Source organism: Meriones unguiculatus, chromosome 3, assembly GCF_030254825.1.
Source record: "Meriones unguiculatus strain TT.TT164.6M chromosome 3, Bangor_MerUng_6.1, whole genome shotgun sequence".
Taxonomy (NCBI): Eukaryota; Metazoa; Chordata; class Mammalia; order Rodentia; family Muridae; genus Meriones; species Meriones unguiculatus.
The window spans coordinates 73,464,399-73,483,117 of NC_083351.1; the positions used below are offsets into that span (position 1 = coordinate 73,464,399).

The 18,719-nt window shown below is 44.8% G+C and overlaps 2 protein-coding genes across 10 annotated transcripts in view; one reads left to right on the forward strand and one right to left on the reverse strand.

Annotated features, from left to right (window-relative positions):
* Nucleotides 1-13,509, reverse strand: part of Dgki (diacylglycerol kinase iota) — a 453,496-nt gene extending 439,987 nt beyond the window's left edge. For all 9 annotated transcript variants that reach the window (XM_021638217.2, XM_021638216.2, XM_060380194.1 and 6 more), the window contains exon 1: nt 13,106-13,509. In XM_021638217.2, the coding sequence (XP_021493892.2) occupies nt 13,106-13,491 (386 nt within the window). In that variant the 5' untranslated portion in view covers nt 13,492-13,509. The remainder of the gene's footprint in view (nt 1-13,105) is intronic.
* The window catches only part of Akr1d1 (aldo-keto reductase family 1 member D1), a 287,500-nt gene that overhangs the window by 39,427 nt on the left and 229,354 nt on the right, over nt 1-18,719 (forward strand). The gene's annotated exons all lie outside the window — the stretch shown is intronic.

Below are 18,719 nucleotides of genomic sequence, written 5' to 3' on the forward strand. Positions count from 1 at the left end.
ATAAGAACTAACTGCAATCATATGCATACGACACTTGACAAGGTGTCTTACTTAGCACACAGTAGGACTCAGTTGATATTGCTGATACAGCTCTGAGAGTTGCCAAGGGCAGATCACTGAGCACCTCCATGCTTCTCCTGACAGTCTCCTGGATCTGCCTTCCCAAGGGTTCAGTACCAGGTGGGAATCGTGGGTCTCCATCCTCTCCTTAGCAATGCTTGGTTTTTGACTCTCGGACAATGGGTTCTGATAACCAGAGCTCTTTCAAGTAACTGCTAAGAAGCACACAGAGAAATCTGCGAGTGCTATCAGTTGCTGGAGTGATGGGAATAACCGTTTACCATTTGTGAATTCCTCTATGTATTACTCTTTCCAGATACTACTTTTAATTCCTGGAAGAGATACCCGCCTTAAATGGGAGGGCAGCTTGCTGGAAGTTAAAGGGGGTCTCTAAACACCCCACCTACTCCAGAGAGAAGTGTTATCTCTCAGGTGGCTGGGCAGGTGGGGGCGGTGTCCTACAGTGGGTTCTTGGAAAGTAGGAAGTGTGATCACTCCTACAACCACCACGGAACAGTCAGGCATTCTGACTATGCCTGGAAGGAAGTTACAGGCCTTCCTTTGAACTTATGTTCTCCTTCCTGGTAAAACTGGACTCCATTGCTTATGCTAGCCCATGAGTAGTGTTTTATTGCTTTCCAAGAATCTTCAGTTGCCAGAAAATATCAATACAATGAAATCAAAGCCAAAATACCACTTCCTGGTGGCAACCAAATTCTGTTCTAGACCAAGTTACTTCAACCAACCTAGGATTTTAAACTATCCCATTGAGAAGGGATCGATGGATATAAAACGTGGCCTCAAAACATACCTGCATTTCAGCTGTCTTTTCTGGAGAGAATTCCAAATCCTTAAAGCTGTTCCTGCTGCCTACAGTTAGCCACGTGCAGAAGTGAAAATCTGGTTGTTAGGTGATCGACTATACTGAATTGTCTCCATCCATTCCACCAAAAAAAGTTGAGGTGGTTATTTCTTTACCTAAAGTTACTGAGCCGCCAGAACATGTGCTCTGTGGAGACCTGAAATGCAGCTGCTATAAAAATGATATGCTATTCTTGGAAAACCTATGTCATTACTTGAACTAGAGCTCCCTTACAATGAAATGGCTGCTGCTTAGCAACTAATGCAAAGGAAGAGCCCAACTATCTCCCTCCCTCCCCACCCCTTCTCATTTTCTCCCCTTTCCTAGTAACAGTTGTATTAAACAGAGACCAGGAAAGAGTAATGAGATGACAATGAGGTCATCTTTGCTATCGATGCCATATGGATTTGATGTGTGCTAACTGGTAACTGATTCCATCCCTGGCCATTGTGATTGCTAATGGAGATAAATTCAAGTAAATAAAGTTAACAAGAGGGTAATGTTGCTAGCTATCTTTCTACAGAGTAACTTGAGGAAACAATGCCTGAAGTAAAAAAGAAGGTGGGACCTAAAAGCCAACATGGGTCTGGCAGTGCCCCTCGCTGGCATGTGGCCATAAGGAAGTCACTGAGCTGTCGTGGCTTTTGCTTCCTTCAGTATACTGACTGTGGAAACAGCACAGGGTGCCTCAGATTGTTTTGCAGTTAAAATGAGATCACTGATGTGAAAGGGGCTTACAAGTGCTAAGCCTGAATGCAGAACACACATTTTTACTATTATTAAGTAACCTAAATTTAGTTGGTATTAACAGTTAAAGAAATCTCCAGAAATTGGTCTTAAGAGAAAATCCTTCGGATTCTGTTGTAAGTAGTCTTGTACTGGCTCATTGAAAGCTTCTGTTTTAATCTTTAAATAGCTTCAACATTTATTTTCAAACTAGAAATTTATTTTCCCAAGATACTCCAAAGGTTTTTTTTAATGTGAAAATGACTCCGTTTTTTTTTTTTTTGGGGGGGGGGGGTTTGTTTTTTGTTTTTTTGGTTTTTTTTTTTGTGTGTGTGTGTGTGTGTGTGTGTTTTGTTTGTTTGTTTGTTTGATGTGCTGCTTTGGAACCTTCTAGGTGTCTATAAGTGCACATGTGAACATACTTTTAAACTGTAAAGAATACAGTTCTGAGAAAACTAACACAAATACTCAAACCCAACAGCTCAGTGATTAAAAGTGAAAGGTCTAGTTCTTCTGAGGATATATAAATTTTGACCGTCGAATGGTGGTGATTACCATTCCAGCCCCAAAACATGCTTACACATTCATTAGTCCTAACGTTTTTACTGGACCCCAACTCATAACCATCACCCAGTTCCTTCCAGTTTTATTCTGATTACAAATCATGGGGTCTTGTCTTGCAGGTAGAATTTAAAAGGATCAGTGCCAGGCTCTAATTCCTGCAATCCCTTTTTAGTCCCAGGAAGCTAGATTTTTCTTCCCTACCTGTGGAATGGAAAGTTCACATTGTTTTAATGGAGCCAGCATGGAAAGTTCAGTCTTGTCCTCCCTACAACTGGAAGTAGCAGGTATCCACCCAGTCTCGTGCCGGACACAAGACATGTCTGTCGATGGGCCCCGGGTAAGGCCTTTCTCCAAGTCCTGGGTGAGTCCTGTCTAGACCTGCTGAAATTAAATGCGCACTGCCCTAGGGAGTTTGGCCTCATAAGACACTATTGTGAAAATATGACTCTTTGCACACCAGAAATGAGAAAGAGTGAGAAAGTAACCAAAATGAAAAGCTGCATTTCGGAAGACATGTGCAGCAAGAAGCGTGTAAACAGACACACAATATGCCACTTACCTATTTGTGTGACAGTGGGATGACTGTGACATTACAAGCTTTGATGTCCTCATCAATACAATTGACATAGTAGTAATCCTCCCCTAATGACAAGCTCAGAGAAATGCTGAATATTGGGCGTTAGCAGCTCCTGAGTAAGACGGATAACTGTGGTTGGTTAGTATTCACACATGGGGAGGTGTTTGATCGGAGACACTGCCTGGCCCTGCACTTTACAGTTTCAAAGTACACAGGTTGCCTTTGTCGCCTCAGGAATGATTCAGAGACCAATGGGGATGGCAAAAATAGAAATGCTTGCAACTTCCTAAGGGTTTGTCAAAGACTATATAAAGTGTACTGGTGTTGTGAGCTGAACGTCTGTGCTTACCCCCTAGCCACCCCCCCCAAAAACCACCACACAGTCATGCCTATGTCATTTCAGGCCCATTACACACAGACGTAAAAGACTAATTTTCCCACAGAGGCCTAACATCTCCTTCCTATATTGAAATCCTAAGCCCTGCAGTGACCGGTAGCAGGAGGTAGGGTATCTGAGCACGGAAAGTGACGCCCTCTCATCAATGAGATAGACACCTCCTAGAAAGAGGCACACCCAATTCTGGCTCTCTACTCCTGATCACAGCCAACAGCAGCCTAGAAGAAAGCCCCCTCCAGGACCCTACCATCTAGGCGCCCAAGTTTCAGACTTGAGCCTCCAGTGCTGTGTTGTTTACAAGCCATGTGGGCTACCGTGCTTTGTACAGTAGGTGCACGGGACTCAGTGGCTGAGAAGGCCACATGGCCCCCATGGTTTTCTCCTTCCTTCAAACTTCAGATGCTAGGGATAGCATTTCAAGGACACAGAGAGACGAGAACATGTCACAGCTCAGTCTCTACAAGGACAAGGGGTCAGTTTAAAAGAGTGAATCTATTTTTAATCAAGCTTTTCCATCACAACCCTCTACAGGGAATGCTCTCCATCGGAGTGTCTTGCCTCAAAACCTGTCACACACACAATGATTAAATCTCTAGTCCTCTTGGCCTGAGAAATGTTCCAGAAGTTTTCCTCAGAATGAGACACGAGAGTCCTTTTTTAGCTGCTTCCACACAATCTCATGCAAAGCTCTTCTTATCTCTAAACAGATCACCTTCAAGTTTTTTTTTTTTTTAATAGAAATGAATTTCACAGGAGGCTGGGGAGATGGTTCAATCAGTAAACACTTGCTGTGCAAAGATGAGGACTTCAGATCCCCTGTGCCCGTGGCAATGCCAGGTAGGCATAGCAGCCTGCTTATAATTTCAGTGCTTAGAATGGAGAGACAGGTTCCTAGAGCAAGCTGGCTGGACAAGCTGAATCTGTGAGCCCTGGGTTCAAGTGAGAGGCAATACCTCAATATGCACAGTGGAGACCAAGCAAGAGAGACTCCTGTCATCAAAGACTTGTACATACATGTAAACAGGCACCAGCACACACACAGGTGCACACACTCATATATTAACACCCAGAGTCACATACATGCAAAAAATAATATGTCTGTCTCTCCTCTCTCTCCCTCTTTCCTCTTCTCTCTCTCTCTCTCTCTCTCTCTCTCTCTCTCTCACACACACACACACACACACACACACACATTTTTAAGGAATCTACCTTCTATTTCTTACAAATCTACAAATATACCAAAGTAGCCATCAGCCTTATCTTTGTATCTTGGGGAAAATAAATTATTCAACAATAAAACGATCTAAAGTTCTTTAAACATAAAGTCTGTTCTTTGGCCTGGTTGAGCTGACTGATACAACATCCCAGAAGGTTGAGTCTCCCATTTCTGAAATAATCCAGAGCAGTGAGGCTTTGGTTTTTTTCACCCTCTGGTTGTCAGGATAGGCCAGTCGGCCATTGTCTGTGTGTACAGAGGGGACAGCATCAGGCCAAGGCAGAAGAGAAGTGTTTCATGTCCTGCAATCGCAGGTGACAGCTCTGTCTTTATCTGAGCACCTACTCCTGACCATGGCACTCCGCCCCCACTGACCCAGCTTCCATGTCATTCCTGCTTTCAGATGGCCAGCTGGGAGCCTGGGTCGCTGCACCCTGACTCCCTCCACACAGACGCCGCCTGGCTTCTCGGCTCTCTGCCTTCTGCCTGCTCCAGTTTCCAGACCTCTCAACAGCAGAATCCTTCTTCACTGCCTGGCAAGAGTGAACCACATTCTAATCCATCTCAGAAGCAAAAGCAGAAATTCTGCATTGCAATGAATGTCAAAACCTGTAGGTTTTCACACTTTCATGTAGGTCTGTTTCATTTTCATATTATCCGAATCATTTTACTGTTAGTCACTGACACGAGACAGATGTTTGGTATTTTGAAGAATGATAATAAATTCTCCTGCTATGTCACTGGACTTCCATATAGATAACACCACCTTCGAAAACACACCTATGCCATCTGCTTTGTGGGGGCCAGAATTGTATCTGATCATTTAAACTATATTCCTGCAATATTCCTGTTCACCATAGTGAACACTTTAGACAGAGAAACTAAGGCACAGAGACGCCTTAAGGGACTTGCAGAACACGTGGCAAGCAGGGAGAAGTACTGTGTGGTAAGGCTCAGAACTAGGGCTCCTAAGCACCGCTCAAAGAGCAATCAAAAGTGAAAAGGAGATTCTCGCTCTTTAAACTCTGAGTACTTCCCCACACCCAACATATGCCAGAGTATGAGTCCAGCAAAGCTAGAATCAGTTCTTATCAGAAAGTCATTTGTGATTCTAAAAATGTAAAAGCAAGTCTCTACTTGAGCAAATCTCATGGAGGTTTGATGCAAGAACCGTGACATTCCTTTTAAACATGCTTGCTCCATTTCAAAGTTCACCAAACTCAGGACTAGAAAGAGGGAATTAACATTTACCTGCAAAGACCTTTCCTGATGGCTTTCACTGTGATGGGCCCCTCCTTCAGCCAGTGTGCATACATCTGACCCAATGACTTACTTTTCTCTAGAATAACCTAGGCTGGGTTCAGACCACTCCTCTTAGACTATTAGAGATGTTGGGGAACTCATGAGCCACTCTCTCATGCTATATGGGACACATGGGTATGAAGAGCAACTGTTACTCTTTTGAAGACTTTGTAATTAAGCAAATTATAAACAAAGTAAAAGCATGGAGTCACACAGTGAGCTAAAGCCTTCTTCACACACACACACACACACCATTTAGATTAATCTAAAGGAAAGATTTGTGAAGTAACACACAGCCTAGGCTGCTGGAGTGGCAGAGAGAGTGGACTGCAATCAGGACAGACCTCTGGAATGCTGGAATGCTGGGTTAAAAGTTCTCCTCACAGAAGGAAACATGGACAGAAAATTCCCTGGGGAGAAAATCAGTGCTAACCCTTGGGAAAGGGTGAGACAGACAGAAAGAGAACAGGGAGCTAATTAGTGCTGCTCAGAAGGCAAATTAAAGCCTTTTTTCTGACAAGCTGCAAATAGACGGGTAAGGAAGAGCTTCTGCCGCCCTCCTCAGGCCTCCAGTAGCTGCCTGGGTGGCTGGAGCAGGTACTCCAGGAGGAAGTTGTAAACAGAAGCACTGCTCTGGGCTGCTGAGCAGAGTGCACGTGAGAGAAAGGCAGAAGACAGGCAAATGGTGTTCACAATGGACCTGAAAGAGGCACAGGAGCCGGTTATTTAAAGTTGATGATTATGTTTATTCATTCAGTAAATATTTATCTTCTACCTACCGATCAAGAAGAACAAGACTCTTCAAGGCAGCTAACCCAGCTGAGTTCTGCACACTGCGAAACTCCCTGAATCTCCAAGCCTCCGAGGCAGACAAACACTGCTGTGCTCCATTTTACAGATGAGTATGTTGAGCCTCAAAGAGGATATAGAATTTGTCTACCATCATCTGGAAGATGCCAGGTTCAAGCTCTGATTTAATTCCCAGATCAGGAAATTATAGCTGAGTCCTAACAAAGTCATCTAAAGGGACCCACATGACGACCACCTGAAGGTGGGCCCTTACAGCTCCCACCTCATGAGGAATTTGCTCCACGGTGCAGAGAGGCACTAGGAGAGCATTGTGCTCAAAGATGGTTTGGTTTTTTATTTCTGTAATCTGTCACATTACCCTGGTTTACTGTGATTGGCGATATGTTCCAGCCAGCTCAAGCAATTAGAACTGTACAAATTTCATCTTCCCCTGGTATCTATCTGTTTTATTGTTCTTTTGGGCGAATGTCTTCCATCCTCTGGCATCCATCAGAAGAAGAGCTCACACGCCACTGGATACAGCAACTACCACAAGATAAGACCTCAGAAGAAATCGTCATTCTCCATGGGACCAGTGTGACTGATGTGAACCCAAGTTGAAGAACAAATGTCAAAGCCCAAAGGTAACAGTGGTTTTTCCAGAAGCCTCTGGTCTCACAGGGGTCTCTACTCCAAGTACGCCTTGGGTGGCAGAGGAAAAAGTACCCCAGATCCCAGCCCAGAAGAACAGAGAGGTGGAGCAACCAGCCTGGCACTCCCTGGGAGTCCTCATTTGCTCAGAGTAGAAAGTAGAGTGTTGGAAAGAGCTAGCTCTCCTCTAATTTAATTTGGCCCCATGAGGCAATATCACTGTTGCCACAACAGAATTGAACACCAGCAAAGCGCTATTCCACTTCTCCAGCCCCCAACTCCATGTGGCTCAGCATGAGAACTCTCCCATGAGGAAGAAAAAATCAAGAGGAAAAAAAAATCAAATCTAACCTCTTAGAGATCAGTCTTAGCGGACATACTCTAGACAGCAGTTATTTGAAATCTCACCTGGTATATATCCCTCATGAGGAAGCCAACACTTAGTAGTGCCTAATAATGACTGAAGACAGACATTAAATTACAGGCAGTGTTTCCGTCTCATCTAACAAATGTATGATGCAGAGCAGAGATGTTTAAAACTGGCTTTGTAAAGAAGAACACTAAATGCTAATATTCAGGAGAAGACAATGTTCCCTGTGTGCTACTAACTCCAGAGCAAGGAAAAGCCATGCCCACAATACCCTGTTTAGCTTCCAGCTCCTCAGTTGTCCTTTAATGTAAGAATCTTGTTTGGGGAAACAGAACAACACGAGAGGACAGTGAGCTCTCTGTGTCTGCAAGTTCTGCCACTATAAGACTCGACTAACCATGGATTGAAAATACTTAGAAAAAAGAAAGTAATTATTTCTGGACCGAAAATGCATGTTGTCATTAATAGTATCTGACAACTATTTAGATAGCATTAACATTGTATTAGATATTTTAAATAATGGAGATGATTTAAAGTGAATGAAAAGGTGCAAGTAGGTTATATTCAAATGTGATGCTGTTTTACGAAAAAGGGCTTGAGCATCGGCAGATTGTGGTTTCTGCACCAGTGGTCCTGGAACCAATCACCCACAGCCACCAAGGGACAACTGTACTCTTGTTACCATCAAAGTCGAGGAATAAGAGACCTCCCTTCCAGCAGCTATCTACTCTAAGTTCCATATTCCTTACCATTTCTTCTATATTATACTAGAAACTTCCTGTGAGAAAGGCCAAGTGTGACCACCCTGACTTTCAAGAGAAGAAACTGAAACTCGTGCCCGAAGATTTCATAAGGAACAGTAACTGCCAAGGCCTCCTAACAAGCAAGCTTGTGCTTTCTCTTTCCCCATATGCTGCCCAAAGAGGAAAGGCAGCAGCTTTGCACTGAACCTCCTGCACCTACACAGCACCTGCAGAAATTATTTTAAAAGTGCATAAACTTCTAACATGGGTGTATTCACAGAGATAACAGGTGTCTTGGAGGTGGTTTTGTTCTCAGCAAAACCAAACAATTTGCTGAGGATTATGAATTTATATTCATTTCCAGTTCTTAAACAGTGGAGGGTTTCTAAAGGTACTAGCCAAGGAGGCCAAGGCAAAGCACCTCAGCCCAAAGAAAGAAGCACAAAGGAAAGAACAGGGAAAGCTGAGCATTGTGGCACACGCCTTTAACCCCAGTCCTCAGGAGGCAGAGGCAAGTGGATCTACCTGAGTTCAAGACCAGCCTGGTCTACAGAATGTACATAGTAAATTTCAGGACAGCCAGAGTCATGTTGAAGAAAGAAAGAAAGAAAGAAAGAAAGAAAGAAAGAAAGAAAGAAAGAAATAGACTCATGCTGTCTAATTAAACAAAAGAAAAAGAAAGAGGCGGGGGGGGCTGGAGAGATGGCTCAAAGATTAAGAGCACTGGCTGCTCTTCTGAAGGTCGTGAGTTCAATTCCCAGCAACCACATAGTGGCTCACAACCATCTATAATCTGGTGACCTCTTCTGGTGTGCAGAACACTGTATACATAATAAATAAATAAATCTTTTCTAAAAAAAGAAAGAAAGAAAGAGCAGGAAAACCTGTAGTATCTGTGGATAGGATAAAAAGTCAGAGAATATGCATATACCTACACTCACATGACCACATGTATACACACCACACATGGAAAGAGTTCACACGTAACATGGATGCTTGAGGAAGCAAACAGAAAGATGTAGTGTAAAGAGAAGGTCCTTTACAGTCAGATCTGCCTCCAGCCCAAGCCTCATGCTTAATGTTCATTTTTTCTGAAGAAAAATAGTCATAATCACATCATAGGACCATCATGAAGCACAAATAAGATGCAATACACAGGTCCGAGAAGAAGGCTCAGTAGATACAGCTCTTGTCCTGCTAGCATGAGGAGCAGAGATCAGATCTGATATCTGAGATCTACTTAAAAGCTGAGCTGGTTTGGTGGTAGCCTGGGATCCCAGAACTTGGGAACCAGAGACAGGGCATCCCCAGAGCAAGCTAGCTAGCTAGACTAACCAGAACCAGCTGGCTCCAAGTTCAGTGAAAAAAGAGACAATGCCAGCTTAAAGCCCTGTACACGCTCCTGCACATACTCATATACACACCATACATGTGTGCCCACACCCACACTTACACACATGTACACACATGCACACACAAAAGGTACAAGGTGCTAAAATACTTCCCACAGTATTGTCTGACAAATAGAACACAATAAATACCAGCCTCTTTCTTGCTCCCTCCCTCTTTCTCTCTCCTTCTCTGTCTTTTTAAGGCTTTTTCCTTTCCATTTTATGGATGTAAATGAGAATTCTTGTAGCAGTTAAAAAAAAAAAGAGTTCCTACATATTATATAGTCATTTACATATATGAATCTGTTGCTGCACCATAATTTGCAAATAAAGGAAGTAGCAATTTTAACAGAAAAGTACCAGATCACTTGCATTTCCTGCTAACACCTCTAGCTTTACAGTCTATAAGGACTATTTGCTCTTGGGGTGCAGATTCTGAAATAAAGGAAAATTCTCGTGGGAAAAATCACCCCCCCAAAAAAAAAAGAACAGCCAACAAAGAAAAGATAGCGAGGGAAAATCTAGGGGTATATAAAGGAGTTTATTTTACTTAACAAAGTAAAAGTCAGCAAAATGAATAATCTGCCTCCAGAAATGGTTATTTAAAGGCTTTTTGTAAAGGGCTCTGGTTCCTAAAAAGACAGGAGTCACTGCATATGCCCACCCACTCTTCATTTATTTTTAAACTCTAGCTTATATGTTCCTTAGCAACAAGAGGAGCAGATGAGACCCCCCTACACACACACACACACACACACACACACACACACACACTCCTCCAAAGCCCCCTTCTTTCACACCAACTTCTAATTTACAAATATTCATGCTCTTCAAGACATTTCCACCTGCCTGCATGACTCCACTTCACCACCTCAAATGATCCCCTACATGGAAGCTGCACCTCCTACTCTAGCTACATATTTCTGCATAGAACTTACTCCCTGGGGCCTTCTTGACTCCTCTCCATTAACTCTCATCAGTCCATCCTAAGCTCTGCCCAGAATCCTCAGTATCGGATAGATAGAGTAGGGTAGCCCCTTAGGAGCTAACACCAAACTTCACCCCAAATTTTTTCTTCCTTACAGCTCTGTCATGAGCTTTTCATCAGAACCATGAGGTCCAGCTCCACCTCTGAGCCCAACACAAAGGGCCACCATGGCAAACAGGAAAACCATTTGCTATGACTCTAAAAATAATTAAATAGCAGTGACCAAATTACAGAAGTTACCCAGGATAAACACATGCCAGATGAGATCACTACTCACTGCCCTTCTTGCCTTTGGGACTGCCTGGCTTGGTTTAGCTGGGCAATTTATGAGTTCAAGGGTCAACTATTGAACCTTTGAGATAGCAATTTTCAAGTGTTGGTTTGTAAGCATCACCTGAGGAGTGTGACAACCATCCTCCCCCACAGAGAGTGAAGGCTGTACACCTGGGGATAGCAAGTAGTCTTACCAGACACCTGAGGTGCCACGTGTGCCAAGTGTCACTGCCTTGGAAACTGTGAGGCTTCATTTGAAAAGAAACAGCATCCAAGAAATAAAACCCGCCACTGTGGGTTTCAAGGCAGGCCAGTATCATGTACTATTCATCTCTTGCAAAATGCTGCCATTCCCATGTCTGTGTCTGTGTGTGTACACTCTTCCACGTGCCTGTGGGAACATGCCATCCAGAAAGCTGCAGCCCCAACAGCACGCTTCTCCAGCAGAGAGGCTCAGAGAATGACCCCTGCCAAGAGGCAAGCTCAAGTGATTTCCCTTGCAAATTCTGGCTTCACAGTCCTACCCAAAGAGGAATCTCATGAATACCAATGACCCAGGAGTCTCTCTTAGCCCAGAAGCCCAGACCCACAATGTATTCCACATAATAACACCCCCTCAAAGTACAGCTCCTAAATTAGGCTGGATATAGTCCCTGTTCCCCTAAGAGCCAGACAGACCATCATAAGTAGAACTGCCTGTGTCCTAGCATACCTCCCTAGAGCTACCCCACTCCCCACCACCTGCCTATTTTTAGAAACTGAAAATATAAAAAGAAAGATCCATTTGGATCTGATCTGTGTGAGTAACTAAGAGAACAACTCAGGTGGGAAACTCCCTCTGCGCAGAAGAACAAAACGCAAGCAAGGGATACAGCAGCAACCACCTGGCTGTGAAGACCACTTAGGAATCAGCAGAAAACAGCATTTAGACCCAGAGCACATGCCCTGGTGACTGGGCCTCCAGTCCAGGCAATGCCTGTGGGGATCCCAATGATTCACGCACCTGCCCCCGTAAACAGAGCACACTCTCACAACCCACACACCTATGTCATCTGCTCTTGCTTACATAACAGCACATGGTGTGACAGGCTTAATACTTTAGATGGTTTTTCCAGAAGGGACTGCCAGCCCAAAAGGAGGAGGGCTACAAAGACGCTTTCACTGACCCCTTTTCAAGTGCAACCCTTCATAAATCTACGCTTGATTATTGCCTCAGCTTTTATAAATCACCAGTGAGGGTAGTCTTGGCACCTTCTCTTTTGCCTGGGAACGGGAGAGGAGTGTAGGGAACCTATTAAATTCTCACTTTGGTTTGCCTCCTGACACAGTTTGGACATCTGTAAACATAACTGGGTGGACATGCATCCTACACTGTCCTTGTGTCACAAACACATCCATCTTCAGGTGCAAGTGTGCTCTCTCTTCACCCTCAGCCGTAGCCTGGGAGTAGGCTGCCCACATCCTCCTCTGAAGACGCTGAGACAGAGAGAGAGCACATGTGCACGGAGCACCCACACCCACTGACAGACCTACAAGACCGCACGCACGTCTCACTGCTCCTTAACAGAGGACTTCAAGACAAGAACTTCCATAAGGATTCTTTTCTATAGGTTGCTCTTTCCTGCCTGTCAGAACAGATCTCAGCCATCCAGTCAGTGCCCAAGGCTCACCCGGTGAACTCTGTAAGGCAGGCGAAGTGCTGGAAATGATACTAACCTAGGGGCAACTTTGGCGACTTGTCTTTAAACTGGGCATGTCTGGGTCTGCACCCCATACACTCACAGATGTGGTTTTGATCTTGTTCTGACCTTAGTGTTCTCTTCTGTTACAAAAGCACCCCTCCCTGGGTGTTACAGAGAGAAGCTTGGGGCACCCCACTTCTTCCCTTTAACCCAGAATTAAAGGATGAGAACAGCATATCCCCGGGAGAGAGGAGAGGGAGAGACAGACAAACCTTGAAAGAGAGAAAGAGGGAGGGGAGAGGCAAAGACGAGAGAGAGAGAGAGAGAGAGAGAGAGAGAGAGAGAGAGAAAGAGAGAGAGAGAGAGAGAGAGAGAGAAACAGAGACAGAAAGAAACAGACAGAGACAGAGACAGAGAGACAGAGAGCACCCCAACTGCACAGAAGTGCCTCTCTGGAGCAAGAGCAACTGTCCCCCGCCCTGGGCGGCACCTGTCTCACTAGCTCCGCGCCTACCTGTAAGAGACCTGCTTCCGGAAAGTTAAGTCCCTCAGCTTCTCCTCCAGCGCCTCTTCCTTCTCTTTCTGTCCGGCGGCAGCGGGCTCCTCCAGGGCAGCAGCCGCCGCTGCCCCTGCGCCCCGCGGGTCCGCGCCGCCCTCGGCGCCCAGGCAGCAGCTCCCGGCGCCGCTTCCGCTGCTGCTGCTACCGCCCGTCGCCCCTTTCTCCTCTCCCGCGGAGGAGCTGGGGTTCATGGCGACCGCTCCGGCGGCCGCGGAGTGAGCCGAGGCGGTGCCGCTGCAGAGGCCGGGCGGGCTGAGGGCGCTGGAGGCGGCGGGAGCGCGGGCAGGTCCGCGCGCCGCTGGCAGGGGCAGCAAATGGCAGCCCCTTCCCGCAGCATCCATCCGCGGCTGCACCGCACCGGGGCATTGTGGGAAACTCCGTGCCTCCACTCCCCCTCCCCAACCAATCAGAGGCCACCTCTCTCCGCCTCCCCTCGGCCTCGCCCGACCAGCCGGCTCCCTCCAATTCTCCCATCCCCTCTCTTTTTTCTCAACCCAGAGCAAAAGCCGAGGCTGAACTTGAACTCGGCCTGCAGGCAATGGACCGCAGTGGAGGAGAGAGGGGAAGGGTGGCGAGCCGCGGGGCTTGGGACGCTGGGGACGAATACTGGCCATTAGGAAAGGAGAGTGTCCGGGAAACTTGGAGGCAAGCCTCCCTGCCGCGCCCTGGTTAGTGCACAGGGGAAGCGACCGGGACCCGGGAGCTACTCGCCCTAGCAGTGGCTGGTAAGCTGCTGGGCACGGCTTGGTCCCGATCATCTGATGACGGATGCCCTGGGCAGCATTTTCTCAGTCACCTCCTTGAACATCAGAGCGGGTGCCAAGCAATAACCTCCAGACGTGAGGACCTTTGGGGGGGATGTATCCGGAGCACTATTGGTAGGAACCCCGGGGGAATTCGTTGACCGAGTGAATTGTGGAGGTGGTTACATTGCCTCTCTTCAAGGAAAGGGTTGGGACATCTTCACCCTTCATCCATGAACGCCCTCACTCATACCCTCCCTTGGTGCCTTCCAAAAGCTTAGAGGTGCTCCCTAAACAGCTGTTAATTAGATTGAATCGGATCACAGGATCCTCGGTGAAGAAGTCTCAGAGCATCCCCGAGGCAGAAGTGAGGACCTGAGCGCCTAGTGCTGTGGGTTCGCAAGACAGGCAGGCGAGCAGAAGCTCCCCAAAGAAGGGGCTTCAGACTCCAAAGCTAAAACCATCTGCGCGTGGGAATTTAAGGACTGCTCTTCTCCCTCTCTCTCAGTTTTTTGTTTCAAAGATTTTTTTGAAGTCTGTGCGATTGAACGATGGGCTACAAAATGTTTAAGACAGATCATTTTCTAAATTAGAGGTTTTTCACCCAAGAAATTTCTGCTGTCAGCAAACACTAGAAAGATCTATACTCAACAGTAGGTGTGTGTAACCAAACTACACACAGAGATATGAATGCTAGGCTAGTAAAGGCAGACGCGAGAGCAGTTGCTGTCTGACTTTGACTATGCAGACACAATTTTTTAGATTTCTCTGCCTTTCTTTTGCCCAGACTAAAATTAGGAGGTTGAGCAAAGGTTATCTCAAATCTCTTCCATCTTTCACAGTTTGCAATTCCTCTCACACACACATTATATAAGACAGAGCTAGGGACATTTCCAGGGAGAAAGCACTTCACACACACACACACACACACACACACACACACACACACACCTGTATTTCCCTAGCATCTTTCTAGTGCTCTCTTCATACCCAGGCTACTCAGTGAAGACTAGTCTCTCTGCCTCACTGAGATAGGGTACCCCCTCTTCAGAAGGGACCTTCAGCTGCTTTTATGGCCAGATCCACAAACATCTAGATTGAAAGCAACAGCCTTGAATTCCTAGATCCCCTTCCTCAGCTGCCATACCTTCCCAAACCATTTCTGCCATGTCACCCTCCCACTTTTAAATGTTCCTAGTGGAATACCACCCTGGGGTAAAGTTCCCGCTGTCCTTGTGGTAGCTGATCTTCCAAGGCCAGGAGCACATGGTGGAAGACTTGCCCACTTCCTTTTCACACTGTCACCACAGTCTCACTCACAGCTGGCTTATGTGCAAACCTCATCTGCTTTCTGCTCTCTCTACTCTAATCCTTGCACACTGGAGCCTTCTGTTTCCTCTTCTGTCTCCAATATCCACCTCATTGTCTCCTTCACCTTCATCAGATCTTGGTTTACAAATGTTTCTCATCCGAAAGCCTCCATTGATGATCCTTCCAAAATGTGTTGAGTGCACATCAACAAATTCCCATCATGCTAAACTTGGACCACAGTAACTGTTTCTTGTCAGTCTCCTCCAAGTGTGTGTCAGGCTATATTCTATCTCATATTAGTAAACAAATCATACATTGTATGATAGGCATGCATATCGTGGACTATCATTGACTCTCAAGAAAGAGGTATATTTGATTTTGAACATACAAAATATGCTCGAATTGACTTTCTATTAAAAAAAAAAACCACAAGTTTGAACTATAGAATAATGTGCTAATTGGTGGCATTGGTGGGTAGGTATATTGGGAAAATTCACTAACATCTATCAATATATGAAATGTATTACCTGAGCTGGGTGTGGTGGCTCACACCTGTAATCCCAGCACTTACTGGAGAGAGCTAGGAGGATTTCTGAAAGTTCTAGGTTAGTCTGGTTTATGTAGCAGGTTCCAGGCAGCCAGACTTACTTACCAAGACTATTCCTACAAAAACAAAAACAAGAAATAAAAGCATTTCCTAACTAACCCAACAACCTGCTTCTAGAAAACTTTCCTCTGGTGTATTTGTATTCTTGTAATATTCAAGAGTGGAAACAGCCTGGTAATTCTTCTACATTAACATTAATATATGACTAATTACCTATGAAGAATGGAATTCTCTGGAGCCATTTGGAGAAATAAGGGAAATTATATTATTATAAAATGATCTCAAAAATAATAATGTCAACTATAAAAGAAAATAAGGGTTAATTAAAATGTTCAGTATGTTACCACTAATGGAAAAACTAAGCTATACATGCACATATACACAAATGTAGGTACTCCTGCTTGGAGAGTGATTAGGGAGATACACTGAAGTGAGCATACATATGGAAAAAGAGGAAGAAACAAAGCAGAGCAGTGGAGCTCAAGCAAAGTTGAGCAGCTCAAGCTAGAATCTTAAGACTTCACATAATTCAATCAATATGTACTAACAGGAGACAGTCTGTCTCCCAAGCTAATAGAAAAGCCAGCCCAAGCTATCAGGGTGCATATTTGCATATTTAAAGTGTTTCAGTGGGCTGCTAAACAAAAGAAAATGAAGTTTTAAACCATGGTCTGTGCATATGTACCCTAAATTAAGACGGAGAGACATCTGGGAGGCACAGTCAACTGAAGCATAATTTTGTGAATTTCTCTGTGGAAGCATCTTTTGAGCAGTAGCTGGAAAGGTCAGTTATACTTTTAGACTACTTATTTTCCCTGATACTGTGCTAAACAGATGACATTGTGCATGCAGTTTCCTGTTTTCTTCCTTATTTACTGAGAAGTGGAATTCCTCAACATGGACCAGAAGCATTCCAATCATCGAAAAGGACACTCTGAAAACGTGTATTATTCTGAGTGATATAATTTTATAGAGAAGATGAGCATCGCTGGGTATGTGAAACATTGGTTTCTGTATCCCAGATGAACTGCAATCCTGTCACTGGACCTCACCCCATGGCAGAAGCTCCATAATACAACTTCCTATTAATCATTGTTCTTCAATGGAAGCAACTAACATCCAAATCTTACTGAAGTCGGTCTTCCAAGTTTAAAGCTTGCTTTTACATTATTTTACATTTATTCATTTACTTACTTCTTTGTTCATTGTGTGTGTGTGTGTGTGTGTGTGCGTGTGTGTGTGTGTGTGCACGCACGCCACAGGGGGAACCATTCTCTCCTTCCACCTTGTAGGTTCCAGGCTCCTGACTAGGCTGTCAGAGTTGGCAGCAATCTCCTAAGCAGTCTCACTGGCTTCCTTTATAAAGGTGGGTTTCCAGGCATAGATTTCTTTTTTAAGAAGAAAGTGTTAAGTGTATATTTTATTTTAAGTTAGTTGGGAAGGTGCTGGGACTAGAGACTTACCAGCCTATAAAACTGAAGGCAGATGACAGTGAAACCATTATGCCTGAAATAAGAAAGCAGGAATTTTCCCCTAGTAACACAGGATCATGTTTTATAGAACGCAGTCCCACAAACATACATATATTGAAGGTCTTGGTTACTTATCGATAAAAAAGAATAACAGAGCTTTTTAAAAATGTGTATGTGTGAGAGAGACAGAAGGAAAGCATGAGATGGGAGAGGTTACTATTAACTAAATACCTAAGGCAGGCAAGGGTGAAGAGCAAGGGAAGTGAGGAGGAGGGAGAGAAGGGAGGAAAGAGGGGGAAAGAGGGGGAGAAGGGAGAAGGAGTCATGTGTATCATATTCCACAAAATGATACCTGAGGTCTTCACAGAGTCTATAAAGCTGTGCAGATCTCACGAGATTTCTCCTCTTCTACTCAGCACCCAGGCTACCTGTCCCTCACCCAAGCTGAGCCTACTCACACTTCTGGACCCTACACTGGATCGACCCCTACAGGAGGAAACCACAAACCTTCACGTCGCTCCACCAACGGATCATGGTAATTATTTCTCCTGACATCTTTAGACCAATATTCATAAAGAACCTAATGCATGTTATTCTGTAGCTGGGTAATAACAGTTTAACAAGCTTCTGTGCCTTAACTTTGGTAGCTGCTTTAAAAATAATACACATTAATTTAAAAAAAATGTTGTGTATGTTTTCTTTTTTAAATATTTGTGTGTGGTTTTTTTTTCTTATTTTATGTATGTGGGTGTTTTGCCTGCAAGTACGTGTATTCACCACGTGTGTGCAATGCCGGAGAGCGCCAGAAGAGGGCGCTGGATCCCCTGGAACTGGAGTTATAAATGTTTGTGAGTCACCGCGTGAATTTTGGGAACTGAGCCCGGGACCCCTAAAAGAGCAGCCAATGCTCTTAAACCCTGAGCCATCTCTCCAGTCCTTGCATTTCTTTTGAAGCAGCAGGCTTACTCGTTCTTGGGAAAGTAGAAGAGCAAACACAACTTCTTAAACCCAGGAATCATTAGCAACTACCACCATCATTTACTGTTCCACGTTGATTTTTTTTTTCTCATTGTCTTTTTCTCTGAGCAGCCAGCCCAACTCTAACTTGGTAAGCATGAATTATTGAAGGAACGTGGCACGATGTAGCATAGAAACTTCAAATACCTTGAGCTGCTAGTATGCAAACTAAGTGTCAGGGTATTCTACGCTCAAAACTCAAATGCATGCTACAATGTGCTTGTAAATTCACCAGAGACTTAAGCATCTCTGTGCACATCTCAGGAACCCCGGTAGTACTCCAAAGCTTTACACGGAATATGTGATAATTATTTCTCCTGACACCTCCAGGCCAACATTTGTGAAGAACCTAACACATGTGGTATTAGGTTGCTGGGTGAGAACAGTTTAACAAGCATTTGTGTCCTAACTTTAGTAGC